The sequence below is a fragment of the Lepidochelys kempii genome, chromosome 2 (assembly GCF_965140285.1).
Source record: "Lepidochelys kempii isolate rLepKem1 chromosome 2, rLepKem1.hap1, whole genome shotgun sequence".
Lineage (NCBI taxonomy): Eukaryota > Metazoa > Chordata > Testudines > Cheloniidae > Lepidochelys > Lepidochelys kempii.
The window spans coordinates 176046464-176066585 of NC_136381.1; the positions used below are offsets into that span (position 1 = coordinate 176046464).

General features: G+C 42.5%; 1 protein-coding gene and 1 long non-coding RNA gene across 4 annotated transcripts in view; one reads left to right on the forward strand and one right to left on the reverse strand.

Annotated features, from left to right (window-relative positions):
• VOPP1 (VOPP1 WW domain binding protein) overlaps positions 1–20122 on the reverse strand; it is an 86922-nt gene that overhangs the window by 17891 nt on the left and 48909 nt on the right. For both annotated transcript variants that reach the window (XM_073332811.2, XM_073332812.2), the window contains one exon: positions 12938–12996. In XM_073332811.2, coding sequence (XP_073188912.1) covers positions 12938–12996 — 59 coding nt within the window. The remainder of the gene's footprint in view (positions 1–12937; positions 12997–20122) is intronic.
• LOC140907272 (uncharacterized) lies at positions 185–20025 on the forward strand. Of its 2 annotated transcripts, none has more exons than XR_013635374.1 (3): positions 185–1804; positions 5366–5407; positions 19570–20025. It is a non-coding gene; the product is annotated as an uncharacterized LOC140907272 (long non-coding RNA). The 2 variants fall into 2 exon arrangements; XR_012157434.1 differs by lacking the exon at positions 19570–20025 and adding an exon at positions 7028–7170.

The window sequence follows — 20122 nt, forward strand, 5'->3', positions numbered from 1 at the left end:
AGCTCCTCTGAGGACAATTATTGTACTTTCTGCTTGGTTCTCTGAATATGAGCTAATATATTGTTTCAGGAAAGAATCTCTAAAACACCTGGCACCACAAGAACATTTACTTTTTCCTCATGAAAAAAAAAAGGGATATATTTAATATTGATTAAAAAAAGAATATATACAAAATGTTCTTAAATCAACAGGGTAGTGTATGTGCAATTGTTAACATTTCCCACCACTTGACAGCAGTGCCAAAATATTGAAAAATCAATGTTTTATCTGCTCTTAAGGTCCTCCAGAAGTCTAGCTAATCCTTTGCTATTAGTGTTTGGAACTCAGCTATAGCGTCATTCTAACGCTTTCACTGGCCCAATGAATATTTAATTATTGAATTAAAGTGGAATAACTTCAATAGGAGAGACTGAGGGAGACTCACATTAGAATATCCCACAGTCTGGTAGTTAGGGCTGAGAGGTGGCTGATCGCCGTTTAAATCCCTTCTCCCCTTCAAGAGAAAGGAAGACTTGATCCAAGGGTCTCACATACTGGGTTAGTACTCTAGTCACTAGATTAAAGGTTATAAAAGAGCTCCTCCCCCACCAATATTTCTCACTGCAAGCCTCTTTCAACACTGATTTCAAATGAGGATAGCATTCTCCTTCACTTCTCTCTAAGTTATTGGGTAATGTGTTGCTAAACAGTTTCTGACGCTTGGTCTACACTTACGTGTAGGAGTCTACACTTAAAAAGTTTGCCCGGCATAGCAATGTTGGTTAGGAGTGTGAAAAAAATCCCACCCCTAGCTGACATAGCTATGCCAGCAAAAACCCTAGCATAGACATAGTTACAATGGCGAAAAAGTCCTTTTGTTTATTTTGCTTATTCCATTCAGGAAACTGGTATAAGCTATACCAGCAAAAGCTGTGTCTCCATGACACTGGCAAACCCTTTCTAAAGTAGACAAGGCCCAAAATTCACCCCAGAGATTGCTGCACTCCAGCGTTAGATGTAAATGATTTCTGTGCCTATCATGGGTAAGGTCTGTAAAGCTCACTGGGATTCTTTTTAATACAAGGGATCATGATAACAGTCTACAGATGGGTGAAAAACATCAAGGGAATGAGAGAAATTATTTAGGATAGGAAAGGGAATTTAACTAGGAGTAATGGAATGAAATTACGAAAGGGAGAAATCAGGGAAAGATTTTTGGAAAGTGGCATCGATGAGGCTGTGGAACAGTCTCCCAAGGGAAGTAGAGAAAGTCCCATCACTGAGGAAATTTAAAAGTAGACTGGACAAGCCACTAGTATTGGCAGGGAGATGGACTGGATAAACTACAAGGGCTTTTCCATCTTTACACTGGGTTATTCAATGATCACACTTACTGCAGCTCAGACAGAAGGCTCTGGTCTGCCGCTGAGAGATGGAGACAGGTAGCAAAAACGTGTATGTTTGTGTAATGAAAAGAAGTCAGAAAATGCATTTACTTAAATAAATCCCAAGAGGATCTAGTCTGTCTGGAACTCACCCTGCCAGGCGGTAGCCATGTTGAGTGGAAAAAACCAAGTGAGTTAATGAAATGAGAAAATGATGAATGTTACAGATTGCAAAACAACAAATGTGACCGATAAGCAAAGACAACAGTTACAGAGAATAGTGGCCTGGTTCTGATCCGACTCCTGTAAATTAGGAGTAAGTCCTATGTAAAATTGTCATCAAACCAGAATCATACCCTAAGGATATGAAGGGTCAGGGGTTAATAAAATATTTTTTTTCCCCACAGACAGACTGGTGAATAGCTGAAATATGTAAAAGAGTGAGTATTTTTCTGAATTTATTCTACTATCGGGTGGCTCTGCATATTATTCTGTGTTTTGGGCTCACAGTAAAAAGTGTTCTTTGAAACAAAGCATTGCTTGAACTGATAAGAATGTACAGTCCCAGTGTATCAAAGACATAGGGAAGGAACCAAGTCAAGTGGAAGGGAAAGCTGTACAAACATGGAGGAGAGGTTATCCCAAGGACTCCATGCTGCTAGAGCACTCTGCTGAAAAGGTACATTGTGGGGCTGCTTCCCAAAATAGAAACAAAGAGCCCAATCTTGATGTCACTGGGAATTTTGCCTGAGAATGGACTTCAAGACTGGGCCCAAAATTGTTTTATATCTTTTGGGATGAGTCTTTAACATCAAGGCCCAGTCTGCCCCTATAGCACACTTCGTAGCCCTAAGACCCTGGTGCCATTGGCAAAGCGTACCCTCTCTAAAAAGTTGTGCTGCATCTGGGCACCAGTTGATTTCTGCTCTCAACCCTACTGTTGGCTGCGTTTCAGTGGTGGAGAGGAACTGAACATCCACAACTCCAACTGAGCCAATCGGAGAAATGGTTGCTCAGCCCCTTTAAAAATCAAGCCTTAGGTGTCCAAGTTGGGTACTCAAGAATAGAGACACCCCAAACCAGACACCTTTGAATGGTCTAGATAAGTCAGTGACTATTCCCACCTCTGCCACAGGTCTTCTGTGCAACCACAGGCAACTCATTTCAGTTCTCTATGCCTCCATTTCCCCTCTCACCCCTAGTTTGTCTTGTATATTTTGTTTTCAAGTTAGTTGGGGCAGGGGCTGTCACTCACTAGGACAATGGGGCCCTGATCTCAGCTGCTGAAATATACATAATGAATATACCGTAATTGCTTCACAGCTGAATGTATGCGTAACTTCTGTGGAAAAGCAGTACTTCAAAGGTAAAATACGAGGTACAGTACACGTGACAGCAAGGGAGATACATTCTGTCCACCTACTGTACTTGATAAGTCAGCCGGTTCTTTACTAGGTAATTACAAGGACATAAAAGGAAGGAGGGGAATTTTCAGTGAATTAGCCTATGGTGTGGCAAAAACAGTATTGTTCATTTCAGTCTTCTCCCTGCTTCTGACATGACTAAAATCCCTCCAGTGACAAAAGATTTGGCTCTTGTCCTGCATGCAAGCACGAAAAATGATGGTAGGCAAGAGCTGATCGTTTTTCACGAACAGCCCAAATTAACTGGCCTTCCAGAGGGGGCTTAAACAAACTTTTTTGGGGGGGAGGGGTTTGCACATCTTCTTCAGTGGTTGTTACTCTAAACTAGTGGGTCTATGAATCCATGGTTACACCACAGTCTATGCTGGTCCCAACTACCTCTTCCCATGCTCGTGAAGACAGCCACAGTAGCTTCTCCTTGTCTGTAAAAAGTGTGGAATACCACCATGCAATAGAACAGAGCAAGTTCTGTTGTGTTTTGGACCTTGACCATCCTTGGAGGGGGATGCAGCATTTGGCTCATGAAACATATTTATAGGTGTCTCTTTGCACAGGTTGCAGGCCTGTACTTAGTAGAACAAAGCAGAGAAGCTAGCTAATTTCAGGCTTGGGTTTGGGCAGGCTTATATTCTCTATACCATGACAAGTTTTTAATTTCCAAGAGGTAGGAATGTAAATTTTTAATGACGACGGGAATAAGGACTTTTTCTTAATCGTTAGGCCTCTCACGGTCACATCACTAGCTCTCTCTGTCTTAAACTGCACCCGCTGGGTTAGCAATCATATTGAGTCTAATGGTATGTCTGCCTTCAGAGATTATGAACATATTGCGGGGGATGGGGGAGTAATGGGTGTACACATTTCAAATTGCAATCTACTCCCCTGGTTTAAGATATGAATGCACAGAAATTCACTCTACACCAAGCCACCAAGTCCCTTATGAAAAAAAAAAAAAGACAATATTCAACTTTAATGGTCCAGAACACTAAATCTTACAATAGAACCATCACAGTGTCTTGGATCATTACTGTGAAAGAGTGTAGGAGGTTGGGGGGTTTTCTAAATAAAAACCGCCTGATAACTTTCACTTTATCTAGAAGAAGGGAAGCTCTCTCCTTATGCTCTTGAATTGAACTGAAAATGCATCCGAGACCTTCATGTAATCATTTATGGCTAAATCAGTGTCTTTGGCCCAAATCCAGGTCTATGTTTGTGCACTGTGCCAGCCATTCAAAAAATCTGAAATTATGCTAGCTGTTGCACAGCGTCTCTTTACCCCCGCAGGCTCTTTTCAATTCAAATGAAGGAGAAATCTGAAGCTAGATCACTTCGCTAAACACACACCTGCTGACATTTCATGCAGCTGTAATTGTCATTGGAAAGCTAAGTGTAAAATCAAAGAGCCCAACAATTAAAAGCAGTAAACAGTCACGGGATGCAGAGCATATTAAGTAATCCCCATAATACAACAGACGATGTTTAGATAGTGATTTGCTCTAAGTCTGACACAGTGTTATTGTATGTATCTTTGAGAATGTATCTACTTTCTGAAGTGCTCTAGTAATAACAGCAAGAGATTAGAGATAGAAAATAATTGATTTTATATTGTTTTTGGTATTCATTTTCAGGCACTTGGTAGCACGAAATAAATATTCTTGATTGACTCCACCTGCAGAATACCTAATTACAGGCTTACATTCCAGAGCTAAGCAAACATGGAAACCAACTGAATCACAACGTAATAGAACTAAATTACATTCCTATGTAATCAGTAATTAGACATCTTTGCAGGCAAAAATGGAGAAAATGTGTGCAAAAATGTGAAACTGATTATGCAATTAAATATGCACAGAAATAAATGCAATCAGTAGTAAATGTACTTCAAAACAAAAAAAGCTTCAGTACATGGATTATTGTATACATATTGCAGGAACATTGTTTTGCTTATTTTTCCATGTTGTTCACAACACTGCTTTTTTATTTTTGGAAGGAATCTGATGCTGAGACTAGGTCTACATTATGCAGCTTTTAGTGACACGGCTGTGCTGCTAAGAGGTGCAGTAGTGTAGCCGCTGTTTGTCGGCAGGAAAGAGCTCTCCTGCCACCAAAAACTTCCACCCCCAACGAGCAGCATTAGTGTTGTTGGCAGGAGAGCGCTCCTGCCGACAAAGCGCTGTTCATACCGGCACTTGTCGTGAACAAAACTTCTGTCTTTTGGGGGGGGGTGTGTTTAACATCTCTGAATGACAAAAGTTTTGTCTTTCACTTGCCAGTGTAGACAAATTCTTAGAATCTAAACAGGTAAAAACCAGGAAATTAAGTTGACATGTACAATCTGAAAAATGATCTATGTACATATGCAATAATTTATTTTACATATGCACTAAACTAACCTATGTGGGAGAACAAATATTAAAGGGGCATCCAACTCTAAAATAAATACACTTCTTTCTGTAGGAAAGTGTTTTATCTATCAATGATACAAGTCACTCCTACAAGTGACACTCCTATGATTACCACAACTGAAAGAAATTCAAGAAAAAATATTTTTTCTATTCTTGTTTATTTTCTTTGCAGATTGGACACCACTTCATCAATAGTCAGTTTTGATTTCACTATGTAAGTAATTTTCTGTTCTTTTGAGTGGGTCTTTCACACAGGAACAGATTGGCTACTAAACACGTTATTAGCCATCAAGTTTATACGCACCTGTCACGCTACCACCCTTTGTAGCTTCTGATTGGTTCAAGCTCAAAAAGCTGTAACCCAACAGGCTGATCTGAAACAGTGTCTGATTAAGCAAATTTGGATATCACCAAAGTTAGAAAACTGAACGTACCTTAAATCACTGAAGATTTTGCAACTTTTGCCTCCTGATTTGCCTTTTTTACATAAGCAATTTATTGATTACAATAAGGGGCAAATTAATGGCTTGTATCAAGCAAACTGTGGTCCCAACCCTGCACTTGGATGGGCTAGACAACTCCTGCACCTGGGCAGAGGCCCACTGAGTTCATTGACTACACATGGGAGCAGAGGTCAGCACAAACAGATCTGATTGTAGGATCAAGGCCAGTCTTTGTAGTACTTCTTCATAACCTGTGTAGGATTAGATAATGTTTCATATGCTACCTTCAGTGTTTTACTGTGTAATTCTGGGGAAATTTAGCAAGCCGCTGGTAAAAAGAAAATTGAAAGAAAGCAGTAATTTTTACCTCACTGGGATTCTGGAAAGGCACAGAAATATGCACTACTGGATCCCACTGCGGGATAGAAGGATAGAGGATAGATTTGATGTCCCACTACTCTTTGCTTCTTTCCTCCCTCCCATCCAAACTTTTCCCCAACCATGGGCCTGATCCAGTGGCTACTGACATCAGTGGCAGTCCCTTCATTTACTTCAACAAGTGTAGGATCACACCCTATGCCACTTCCTACACAAAAAGATTGCGCTGCTCTACAGAACATACTATCAACTCTGGAGAAGACATGAGATGCTCAGAAAGGATCTGCTGAATTCAGTCACTGGGATTAGATCATTTTACTAGGTGCTCTGATATAATGGCAGTGATTGTAAGAGGGAAAAGATATGATATGTCTGACCTACCTACAACATACTCTTGCTTGTAATGAAAGACAGACCTGGGAACATCACCATCATACTGTTCTAAGTAGGTAAAAAGCAAACACCCTTCTGCCTACCCTCCACCCCCACTTCATTTATCAGAAACAGGAGAAAAAACAGGACAGATACAAGCACCACTTGACACAGAACATTTGACATGTGAGTCCGTCTTTTGTGATCTATAATATTAACTGGCATATTACAAAAGTGTTCTGTGTCCAGATCTCACTTTCTGTTCAGATAAGAGAAATGTTCAGAATAACTCATCTCTCTGTCTATGCTGTAGGTATGTCTGGGTTAAGGCTGGGCTAAGGTTCCTTGTACAGTCTCCCCTCCCCCCCACCATCCCCACTTTTCTGTGCATTCCTATGGACACAGTCACAATCTAGCTCTTAAACAGAGTCAGGGACACTTATGCATATCTCCAAAGGGGCAGAATTGGAATTCAAAGGTCAATGCATTTTTGATTACCAGTGAGCCACATAAGACCCTTACTCAAGTGAGAGCAAAATAATAGATTGGCCTTCCTGGCATATGACTCAGGAAGATAAGCAGCAGCGAGGCTAATGGTTTGAATGGAGGGCTAAAATACTGAGTGTTTTTTTATTTTTTAGGTCAGCAGTAGGACAGCCATCCTCTTCATGGTGCACAAAGAAGCCCTGAAAATTGTTTTTTGTTTTTCAAGTTTTTATTGGAGTTTTTAAAAGAAAAGAGTTGTTGCTTTGGGGTTTCTTTAACTGGGAATTTCTTTTCAGGGTGCGGGTAAGAAGTATTTTTATTTCTTGCTTATTACACAATAAAAATATATCTGCTTTTCCCTGATTTGGCTGAACAACTTGTTGGAGGTCTCAGAGATGTTTGGCTGTGATTCTTCTCATCTCTGAATTGAAATCTTTAACAACACTTTCGCTCCCACACCCTCAAAATGTTTCTCAGGCATCTGAGATATATTAAAAGCATTTAATCTGAATAAAAATCACTTCCTCTCTCAATTAATCAGGTTTTCATCCTTCTATGTCATCATTCTGCCCGGTCTCCAGCCACCAACAGCTTTGAAACAATAGACAAAAGATGAATTTCTAATGTAAAAAACCAGCAGCAAATTCAACAATTTTAACAAAGAGGCCATATCTAGACATCATAAAGCAACAAAATAGGGAACAAACCCAATTTTTTTCTTTTGCAGGTCATTGTTAACTTGCTCCTTTGCGTCTCCCGTTATGGCAAATAATGTCTGCTTAACGACCAGCTGCTCTGTCTCAATCTATTGAAAGCTCCCCACAAGCCAAATCCTTGTTTTCCTTTTCAATAGCCATAATCAAAACATAATCCAGATTCCCCTACAGCGGTTGAAGCTTGCTGTATTGTTAGCTACACTTTACCATTAACTGTTCTGCAAGCTGTAACAATATGAAGGCCTTTCTCACTAAGGAAGGAAACCTCTTTATGATCCCAGCTGGCAATGGCAAAGGACACCTGTACAGACAGGGCAATCTGAGCATCTTCCTTTCTGTAGTGTAATCTACAAATCTTCCTGCACACAATGGATATATACTACAAGTCTTTTATGTATCTTGCCAAACAACTACTGACTCTTGTGTGAGATCTCTTCCCGTGTCATTTTTTCCAACGGCAATGTCCTTCAGATGTGCAGTACTCTTAGGGTGCAGCACATTTCACCTTTGGGCCACCAGTTCCAATCCCGCACTCCTCATTAGGGACTGAAAGTTGTTCCTGTCTCATAAGTGTTTGCTGGCTCATCTGAAATGAAATGATGACTTCATTCCAGTTCCTAAGGCTACATCTACACTACAGCACTTGTGGTGGAGACGCTCTATGCTGACAGGAGAGAGCTTTCCCATCAGCTTAATAACTCCTGCCTCTGCGAGAGGTGGTAATTATGTCGGCGGGAAAAGCCAGTCCTATTAGATCATTTGGAATAAAATGCAGTTAAATTCATTATGAACCTGAGCTTGCCTATCAAGTTCTCTTCTTAAGGACTGCTGCACTGGGGGCGAGGGAGTAAAATGGAGCCCAGCTGTAGCCAATCCCCATTCCCCAACAGTCCTGTGACCTAAAACTGTGTAGAGGAGACCCCCTTCAGGGGGCACTAGGACTTATATGGTGCTTCCACTCCTCTAGTCAAGTGGTCTTGGGGAAAAACTGCAGCAAGGAGTCAGCCACGGATCCCAGCCAGGAGGAACAGTTACAGAAGCAGCCAAAACAGTGACCTTCAGATCCCAATGCTATCACATAATTTTCTGCAGTTTTGACTATATGCTCTCTGCCCTGTGCTGACTGGCTGTTTGCTCCAACTCTCCGTTTCTTCATCTCAGCTTCACTTCATACCTGCTCTGTCCCCATCACCCACTTCCTTTCAACCTGCCCCGTCCCCATCACCCACTTCCCTTCAACCTTCCCTCTCCTTTCACCTTTCCCTCTCCGTTTAGTTAGGTAATCCCCCCACCCCCACAACCTCCCACTTGAATCATGCCCCCCACCCTCCTGCCCCAAAAAAAAAGAACTAAGATGATGCTTGCTGCCACCATATTATTTGTTCTGCTGCTGTGTTTTATCCCTTGGCCTTACGCTGTCTCTATCTTGTCTAGTCAGATTATAAATTCTTCAGAGCAGGAACTGTCTGCTACTCTTTGTTTGTACAGTGCTTTCCACAGTGAGGGTCCCACTCTTGGCTAGCCCTTGGGCACTACCACGATCAACATGATCCATCATCATCTGGTTAAATGGCACGGTGCCCACCAGTCTCCCACCACAGGGACATGTGAAGAATCCCAACAATTGAGTAGGTCTATTAACAATTAAAAAAAACCCAACCACCACCACCTACAAATGGAACAGTCTCTCTTACAATTCTCAGCATAATGTATGAGCTGTCTCCATTTCAGCGTTGGGGGTGGTGAGTTGCTTACAAGTCCAATTAATGTCACTGATGGATTAGAAAATAAATGCATTTTCTCCCCACAGAATAATCAATTTTAGCACACAAAGATGATGGTATGCTGGTTGCCTCAAGAAAAATCATTAGGAAGCATCCTTGTACTTGGGAGATCTGTCAGTTTCGTTATTGCAAATAGTCAGTCTCTTATTTGGTCTGTGTATGTAACCGAGGCTTTCACCAGTTCACATTGAATTTACCTGGAGTATAAGCAGACTGAGCCAACACCAAACATGAGAGCAAATAGAACCTCATGTTAACAAGGAAAATGGCAATCTGCTATGATTGTGCGTGAGCAGAAACATACGTGGAACCCTGGTGTGATGGTGAATAATGTGCTTCTGAATGTTAAGGTACAGTGGAATTTTTATAACATCTCAGATTCTTTCCTGTATTGCTGCAAAAAAATTAAATGTAGGTGGAACTAAACTCCTGTTATTATGAGGATGGAAAGAAAATTAAATTATTTAAATTAACCCATCTATTCTGGCCAACAGCTTATGAGTAATTCTGAACATTTTGTCACCTAAAAAGACAGTCAGATCCCAACAAACATCATATACCAGTTAGTATTTTAGATCACGGATGATTAACATGCATGTAAAATAATGTGTGTCACTTCAGAGAGCTTTGCTTCTTGCCTACCTTCCTGGCTGCTCTTGTCTGTAGTGTTTTTCTTCTGTTTCGGGCAGATGAAATGGGGGTGGAGAATAGAAGGGAGGCTTGTTCTTATGCAACATAATGGCTGTTTTTATCCCAAGTCCCTCATAATAAGCAAGGATGAGTTTGCTTAGGGAACGTTTCACCTATTGCTTCTACCTATCCATCTATCCCACATTCATTACGATAGTATGCAAGTGCCCAACAAAGGTATAAAATCCAAATGATAGAATCCAGCTGATCATCTCCTTCCTTCCCCCAAATCTTTAGGAATGTTCCCCGCACCCACCCATCCTTCCCACCCACTTGGTGCTAAGTCAAAGAACTGAGTTTTGCAAGTATAGGCTGCAATTCAAGAAAGCGCTTAAGCATGTGCCTACATCCCATTAACTTCAATGGTCCTGAACTATAAGCATTTGTTTAAGCTCCCTTTCTGTTCAGGGATGCCATAGTTTGCTGTCGCACTCTCATCTTCTTCTCCACTGCTGCGAGCAGCCTGTGTTCACCTACCTAAAGGCACAGACCGACAGGGGCAAAACAGGCAATCCAACCACCCGTGGGGTGGAAGCAGGTGGAACTAAGTTGATTCCTGCAGTACAGTGATTCTCAGCCACTGGTATGTCTACCAGTATCGATTCTTTAGCCTGAAACAATTGGCTCTCACCACTTGGGCCACATTCTAGAATGCAGTCCCTGATGCAGAAGAAATTATGCGTTTCTGCTGCCCTAACAGTCAAAACTGCAGCAAACCCATGAAAGTGACTTCTGTGAAAGGACTCCTTAGGGGATCATGTATAACGGGGGAGGGAGGAGTTGATCCTTGGATCAAGTATGGAACCACCTGGTTGGTACACAGCTTGTACCTGTTGTACCTTCTCTGCTGTACCTTCTGTCCCCACCTCCTCCGTCTCCAGCAAACACGCACACTCAGCAGTAGCCAGTCATGGCCTGACTGCATGGGTGTCCTTGTCCTGAACATATGTTGGACTGAGGATTCCTTCCCTAAGCCACATTGGGCATTGCTCAGTTATTCAGGCCTTCAATGAGAAGATTCTGTTCTGGGCTTCTGATATGCTTTTATTGCCCACTTCCCATTCAGCTGTGGAAGCTTTAATCTTCAAAATTTTAGACTTATGAAAAGGAAGGTTCTGAAGATGCAGCGTGATTCTATGAGTAGGACCCTAGATTCTGTTCCCAGCTCTGTCACTGAGCTGCTGTATGACTTTGGACAAGTCACTTCACTTCTTTCAGTTTCCCCATATGTAAAATGTGGATAATGATAGTGTAAAGTGCTTCGAGATCTCTGGATGAAAAGCACTAGCTAAGAGCTAGGTGTCATCACCATCATCATCCAGGGTTGGGACCGTCTCTTACTATGTTTCTCTGCAGTGCCTAGTACAATGGGCCCTGGTCTCAGCTGGATCTGTACTCAATACTGTAACACAAATAATAACAATAATAATCTAGGTACTTACATCTTTGCTCCCCATGTTACTATATACACCATATCCAGGATGCAAGTACCCATTCATCTCTCTGATAATTTCACCTGGTACATGAATAGCAAAAACCCTATACAAAGTGTGACAAAGTTCCTCCTCTACCTTGGTGGGTCTTGCGCTTATTGGCGGATTTGCTCGCCTTGGAGCTTCACGGCAGCCCTCAGTTTAGCCGTTTTCGTGAACCCACAGTCCAAGTCAACTCCTCCTGTGTCTGACCAGGAGTTGGGAGGATTTGGGGGGAACCCGGGCCCGCCCTCTACTCCGGGTTCCAGCCCAAGGCCCTGTGGAATGGAGCTGTCTAGAGTGCCTCCTGGAACAGCTGTGCGACAGCTACAACTTCCTGGGCTACTTCCCCATGGCCTCCTCCCAACACCTTCTTTATTCTCACCACAGGACCTTCCTCCTGGTGTCTGATAATGCTCGTACTCCTCAGTCCTCCAACAGTACGCGTTCTCACTCTCAGCTCCTAGTGCCTCTTGTTCCCAGCTCCTCACACACGCACCACAAACTGAAGTGAGCTCCTTTTTAAACCCAGGTGCCCTGATTAGCCTGCCTTAATTGATCCTAGCAGCTTCTTTATTGGCTGCAGGTGTTCTAATCAGCCTGTCTGTCTTGTTTCCAGAAGGTTCCTGATTGTTCTGGAACCTTCCCTGTTACCTTACCCAGGGAAAAGGGACCTACTTAACCTGGGGCTAATATATCTGCCTTCTATTACTCTCCTGTAGCCATCTGGCCTGACCCTGTCACAAAAGACATGAAACATTCAATCCTAAAAACAAATCTCTCCTGAAACAAACTGGCTGGTAATGCAGGTGGCCAGCTTCACAGGCACTTTCCAATCTAGAAAACAGTGAACTTCTCAGGACTAGTTTACGACTGAACTTGATGTAAACTTGGATGCCATCCACCAATAACGCAGCTACACTCTGGGTAACAAATAACCTCAGCTCCCTTGACTAAACAAACAGTAATACCACAGAGACAAATTTATTTTCAAAGCCTGCTTGGTATCCTGCCCAGTTACTTGCTCCTTGTTCAAAACAAAAAAGATATGATCATTGCCTCATAAAGCACTGGCCACCTTTCCTTGTAACATTCTGATGACAGACTTGTTTATAAACTCCTTTATTCTTCTCTCAGCTTAAAGGTGGTCTGAAAAGTAAGGAAAATGTACTTGTGCTTTATTATTTTATTTTTTTGCTTCTGTCTGCTATAAAAAAAGATGTGGAAGTTTAGATTTGTTTTGTTTTAATCATTTCCCCCTGCCCCCGCTTTCTTTTTTACTTGAGAACCTTCTTCTCCGCTCTGGAAGACTCTAGGATTACTGTGAAACGATGCTATCACAAGATCAAGAGAGTGAAATCTGAGCAACTGAACACATATAGAAGAAAATGATGACTACTTACATATAATATGTAGGATACAACCCTTCAAAGTACCAGCAATGCTTTTTGGCCTCTGTACACTGGAAAGAAAGAAAAACCATCATCATCTTGGTGTTATTGTTTATGTAGGGCAATCATAATTTATTATAAATACAGGCATCAAATAAATATGATGTAGTCAGACAAGAAAAAGGTCTCTGATCCCAAAGATTTCACAATCTTAATAAATACTACTATTGTGAACTCAGACATCTTGAACTGTAATATACACCTTTAGGCCCTGAACTCTGCATGGAGATGTCCATGGAGGTCAGTGGAGCTCCAGACAGAGACGGGGATCTGTCTGTCTGATCTTATCTCCATGCAGGGTTTTAGGGCTTTACAAAAGCCCCAAAGATAAAGGGAAGTTAAGAGCCAGTCAGCATCACAGGTCACTTATGAAACAATTCTAAAGCATCCTCAATTGAAATTGACTACCTCATTCATATGACCATACATTTAATTAGACATTAGTTTATAGAAGTGAAGTGATAATCTTTACGTAATCTCTATGCAGATGGAATAGAGCTAGGAAAGGAGTAAAGTCAACAAACAGGGTTGGGATATTTTCTTATTTCTCAACAACAAAAATAAAATCTGAAAATGTTTCAAGGTGCATAGTAAAGTATCTAGGAAAGGAGACTGCTCTCTGCAATCTAGCAACATTATTCTCTTTCATGTGCACTTAGTATATCCCTCTTAGAGGAATTTTTGCCCAAGAAGACCATTTACTATAGATTAAACAATTAAGACTGGAAGAAAAGACCCTTGTCTCACATGATCACTGATAAGGTGGTAGGGCTCATGCCAGTCACCTATTAACAGAGACAAGCTTTGGGCCCTGTAAGGAGGACCACAGCTTTCAACTTAAGAACAAATTAAGCCTCTTTCCTTCTGAAACTGACCCCATTTTCCTCCTCAGACTGATGCGAAGACTGAAAACAACATGCAGCTGCACTCCATTCCTGCAGCAGGAGAACTAAAGATCCACCTGCCCACACACACATACACTTTGTGTAAAATGAGTCAGTTAAGTTTGGGGTGCATTCAAAAAATCCTCTAACTAACCCTTCCCAGGTCAGACTCCACTGACCCTCTTCTCATCCCTGAGAGAGGGGAAGGGCCATCCATTTCCTATGACTATCTTGACTCTCTCCCTTCCTAGTTTACCATCTTCTCCACCTCACCCTTCCTCCCTGATCCCAGCCATCCTGTAGTATCATCCACCTTGCTCATTGTGGAAACCCCCCAGCCCTAGCAGAGCATTCGATAGCTCAGTGTTGCAATGATATTTATAACGCTTAAGTGTTATTATTTAAAAAATCATCTTCACTCACATTCAAAGCAAATAAAAATAATTTTAAATCATTCTCCTTTCTTCCTATCATTTCAATACTGACATAACCGTATCAATTATCCAGCGATTACAATACATTATTTAAATAAAATAAACCTCATAATTAATTGTCCAAATCAAATAGCCAAAATAAATTATTTTGTATTTGAATTTTTCTTCCTGCCTGTTGCCCAGGGGCTTCCCCCACTGCCAGCAGCGTGGGGGAAGTGCTGCAGCTGGTACCAGGCATAGGAGCAGCTCTGGGACAACAGGAGGCAGCAGGCCCGAACACAGGCCCAGCAGCAACGTTTTCCCCAATTCCCCCTACCTCTGCCTCCTACTACCCCAACCTACCCTGTGCTAAGGCCAATGCATAGAGGCAGGCAGGGCTCAGTGGCCAAGCAGGTGTGGTGGCCTTAGCCCCGAGGCTCCCACACAGCTCTGCCCTCCTGCCCAGCCTTGAAAAAAATTGCAAAAAGAAGCTTCTTATATCATCGCCCAAGCTCTCCCTGCAGGCTCCAAAACCCTGTGACTCGTGATCAGTTTGTGAGCACGAGCTACACTGCAGCCCCATCATGCCTTCCTGCAGCCCAGCCTAACGCTCACACACCTGGCTCAGTAGCAGGGAAGGCAGCAGGTCTTCAATTTCAGTTTCTCCTTTTCTGGCCACTTGAGGATCAGTGGATCAGGGCCAGGGATGGGAAGCTGGCAGGGGCAGCAATAAAAGGTGAGGGGGGCCTCAGTCTGGCCTCAGATGCCCATGCCTCTTCCCCCTGCAGCCACCTGCTCCAGGCTTCACAAGCACAAACCCGCAGCCTCATCCCTAATGCCCTGCTCCCATCAGCCCCCTCGCCCCCTGGAGCACACCAAGCCCCTGCCACTTAGAAGGCCCCTGCCACCCAGCACCCTTTACTCCCAGGAACTCTGTGAAACCATTATCATTTCCAGGAGCCCCAACACCCATGTGCCCTTCAGCGCTAAAAATCCCAACAGCCTTCCACCCAGCTACCTCCAGCTTTCTACCCCATACAATTATGGCCTCCGATACCCTTGAACACCCGCACACCTACCCAACTCCAACCACAGCTGTCAAATTCTGTTCAGCTCTATGCCCTGCCCGATCCTCACCACTGCTCAGGACAGGGCCTGTTGACTGTAAGCTTATGTTTATGGTTATATGCAACTATGCAAATTATTTCATTAAACAAATAAAATGGTCATAGAATCATAGAACATCAGGATTAGAAGGGACCTCAGGAGGTCATCTAGTCCAACTCCGTGCTCAAAACAGGGCCAATCCCCAACTAAATCATCCCAGCCAGGGCTTTGTCAAGCCTGACCTTAAAAACCTCTAAGGAAGGAGATTCCACAACCTCCTCCTGAGGTAACCCATTCCAGTGCTTCACCACCCTCCTAGTCAAAACGTTTTTCCTAATGTCCAACCTAAACCTCCCCCACTGAAACTTGAGACTATTACTCCTTGTTCTGTCATCAGCTACCACTGAGAACAGTCTAGATGCATCCTCTTTGGAACCCCCTTTCGGTGGTTGAAAGCAGCTATCAAATCCCCCCTCATTCTTCTCTTCTGCAGACAAAACAATCCCAGTTTCCTCAGCCTCTCCTTTTAAGTCATGTGCTCCAGACTCTAATCATGTCACACGGATGGCACAAAACTTGCCAGCTAGGTAGCCATGTGGTTCAAGGGAGCTGGAGAAGTAGGTTATTCCCTGCTGGTCATGAAGCTTCTCTGAAATTTAAAGGGCGAGGGGGGGACAACTTGACAACTACTCCCTTTTAACCATTCAATGTCTCCCTGCTGCATGTCATGACTACCGCTCGGCTACACTGCAACAGGGGAAAAGGGGAAGAACAATGGTGTATGGAATGCCCACACAAGCTCTTTTGGGCAGGAACTGTCTCTTTGTCCTGGGTCTGTACAGCACCTAGCACAATGGAATCCTGGTCCCTGATTAGGGCTCTTAGGCACTATGGTATTACAAACAACAAATAAACCAGTAATAAAACAGCCCTCAGCAACTGGTAGATAACAGCACCCCTCTCCTCAGGATGAATTCAGTCAAGGAAAGTCATTGTGATTGTATTATTATTATTATTATTATTATTAAATATGGATATTACCACAGTACCAAGAGATACCAAAAACAAGACTGGTGCTCCATTGCGCTAGGCACTGACAAAGTCTTTGTCCCAAAGAACTTGTGTTTCGTTTAGGTCTTGAAAAAGCTACTCGCCCACTCGCCAATGGCGAGACAGACAATGAGACCTGTGATTTAAAACCAATCTTGCTTATGCCCTGCTGGTGTTTTAACTTTTATGATACAAGATTTCTCTCCATTTTGGCTGTAAAATAGTTTATTCTATGTCCTTTATCAATTTGGCCACACTATCATGACATGTAAATAAATATAGAAGTGTGTTCATTTTTTTAATGAATGATGCAGGCTTAATTGGTGAGTATAGGTCAATTCCAAAGAATTAATGGCCTGTATATTAGCCAGATTGCATGAACCATTTCTCAACACTGTGGTATTTAGAGAAACTGAAAAATCACAGATGAGGAGACGACATACATCTGCTTCTCTGACACATTGCTACTGACTGGTTTCTTTAACAGGGGGTAATGACATGAACTGCAAGCTCTGCTTTCCTAAAATCACTGAACTCATTTAGGTTTCCTCTAAGAAAGGAAACGTGCTTTCTATCACAGACCGAAGCAGTTTTCTTCATATGACTCCGCGATTAAGAACAATAGGGAGAAAAGAAGTTGCTAAAATACTAACTCTTTTTAATGCCACCCGAGAGCAGGCAGTCTGCTTGTTAAATGTCGGAAGCTATTCTGTGGATCGTTACTTACAATGTGCAAGATTTACAGAAATACTACAGCAGGATCCTCCTCCACCCCACACATCATTATCTTCAGATTCACCAGTGAATTCAAAGATACCAGGTCAGTCTGAACAATGCTCCATTGGGCACAAAGGATAATGCAACACGTTCACTCATAGTGCGTTTACTGGGACTGGAGGGAAAAAGAAGAGGACTACTAAGAAGTTCTCCAGAGGTATTAAAACACTTTCAAATAAAGATGCAATTAATTTTTTTTGAGGGAACCGGTGAACAAAGAAATCTTTTGTGGGTGGAAGCAAGAGATTGTTTTTTTATTTGAAGGTACATTTAGTTTGTGAAATCTGTTCCAGTCCAGATCCTCATCCTCGACTGATTGCTAAATGAGTGGACCTACACTGATTGTCATCAACAGAGGATCTGGCTCCTTCTTTTTAGCCAGACAAAGTGCAGGGAGCAGCAGTATAATTCTTCTCTACACATACGATCATGAGGACTTAGCAGGGTGAATACTGAGCACAAGTGGGAATTTAGCCACGTGACCTGCCACATTAACAATTCCAGAAACGGTTCCTAGCATTTTGTAGTGACTGCATCAGTCAGTGCCCACCACCTCCCATTCAGCTGGGACAACGCGAAACTGCAATAGAATCTGGGCTGTTCCAAAGCCCATTCTCATGGCCACCGCAGGCTCTGCTGAAGATTAAAGCTTCCACAGCTGAATGGGAAGTGGGCAATAAAAGCACATTAGAAGCCCAGAACAGAATCTTCTCATTGAAGGCCTGAATAATTGAGCAATGCCCAGCGTGGCTTAGGGAAGGAATCCTCAATCCAACATATGTTCAGGACAAGGACACCCATGCAGTCAGGCCATGACTGGCTACTGCTGAGTGTGCATGTTTGCTGGAGGTGGGGACAGAAGGCAGAGCAGAGAAGGCGTGCTGCTTTTCCACATGCTGTGTACCAACCAAGTGGTTCCATACTTGATCCAAGGATCAACTCCTCCTGCCCCCGTTATACATGTCCCATAAGGAGTCCTTTCACAGAAGTCACTTTCATGGGTTTGCTGCACTTTTGTCTGTTAGGGCAGCAGAAATTTCTTCTGCATCTGGTACCTGCACTCTAGAATGTGGCCCAAGTGGTGACAGCCAATCGCTACAGGCTAAAGAACCAATACTGCAGACATGCCAGTGGTTGGGAATCACTGTACTGCAGGAATCTGAGCTTTAAATCAAATCAGTGACCAGAACGCCCTTCACTCAGAACCCTAAACAAGAGCTGAAAGCATTCCGAAGCACAAGCTGTTTCTTAAAAATGGATTGTTGGAATCAGTGGGAATTCTGCATGCAGACAGCTGGAAGGATCAGGTATGTAGACTAGAAAATATTGCTCTTCCACAGGCCAGGAGAGAAGCTGAATCTCACCGGCCAGATTAATGGATTTCCCGATATCAGGGCTGCACTGTTCAGTGTCAGTATGGGGGGAAACCACCTGCTAGGAAGTGTGGTTTCATTTAGCTTTGTTTGAATTGGCAAAATTCATCCTTATTTCCTAGCTAGTGGCTCTAACAAATGAGGGCAAAGGTGACCAAACTTCAAGCTTCCCAGCGACTGAGCTCATCAAACAAGTGATTGGTGACTGCAGCAGGTGTTTTGGTCATGTACCACAATGGTACGGGTACACTAAAACACCTCTGGGGTTTTTTATACTCACTTTTTAACAAGTGGATGAAGATACTAAAAAACCTTGAATACCAGCTCTATTCCAGGTCACAGACACTCTTATGTTCTGATTAGTCTCTTCCTCTCATTCCAGTAGGAATAATAGCTCTCTGAAGAGACACTGTCCCTTAGATACAGCTGAATCCGCCAAGCCCCAACATTAGCCAATCACATGACTCAGGTCTTTTTACACTTTATATTACAGACCTGTCTGTTTCTTGACATTCTCTTTGGATCTTCTCTCAGACAGATGGGGATATTATTCACACAAGATTCACAACCGAAGCAGATTCCCTACCTTAACATCATTAATCCATGTTTGGCAACAATACAATTTTACCACAAGCAGCTAGTACTTAGTAATTCCTTTGGTGCTCACAGTAGTGACATTAATCATCATATTTGTATTTGGAATTAATGTGAATTAGCATTAGATAGTATCAGAAAGCATTACATTACATTTAAATCTATTAGCTTTTCCTATATAAAGGATACAACAGTCTTTAAATGCAATTTCATTTAAAGAGGATGCATCACTGAGTTCTTTGCCATTATGCACTAATTGTGAATACATTTCAATCCTAGAGCAATATAATTTTAATTGAATGTAATCTTCTCTTCATTGTTTCAAAAAAAGATATTCACATTTTCCAAAATGTATGACTAAGCAAGAGTACAATTGTCTCACACAGGGATCACCAAACCTAACGAACAGACACTGATAGTAGGAGTACTGAAGAGGCTCAGATTGCTTTTTTACTGCTGCTTTGGTTTACATCAAACATGTCTGCCACAGGGAAGACTATCCACTATTAGCCCGCAAGCGGACAGAAGACTTGAGAGAGATCAGTGACTGCCTCTGCTATTTCTCAGAGGGATGAGCAGCACCCCATCGTGCCAGGCTGTTGCCTTCATATCTGTCAAAAGTAGAACCTGACACATGCTGCAATGTGATCTTAGTCAATTTTCAGTTTCAACCTAATTAAATGCAGTGCCTTTCTTTCAACTGAAGCAAAGACCCTCCAGATAGAAGTGAATTGCGGTCTCAGAACCCTGGACAGTGGCACAAGGACACAAAAGGCCTTTTCAGCCAATAGGTTGGTATTATGAATGGGTTGACAGAGAAATGCATTAAGGAGTGTGTATGTTCAACAGTGAATGGGAAAGGCCATTTATTTGTTACCTATTCTTGAATTTTAAATCAATAGTCCTATAGTGACTGAATTTCTATGTTTATAGAAACCC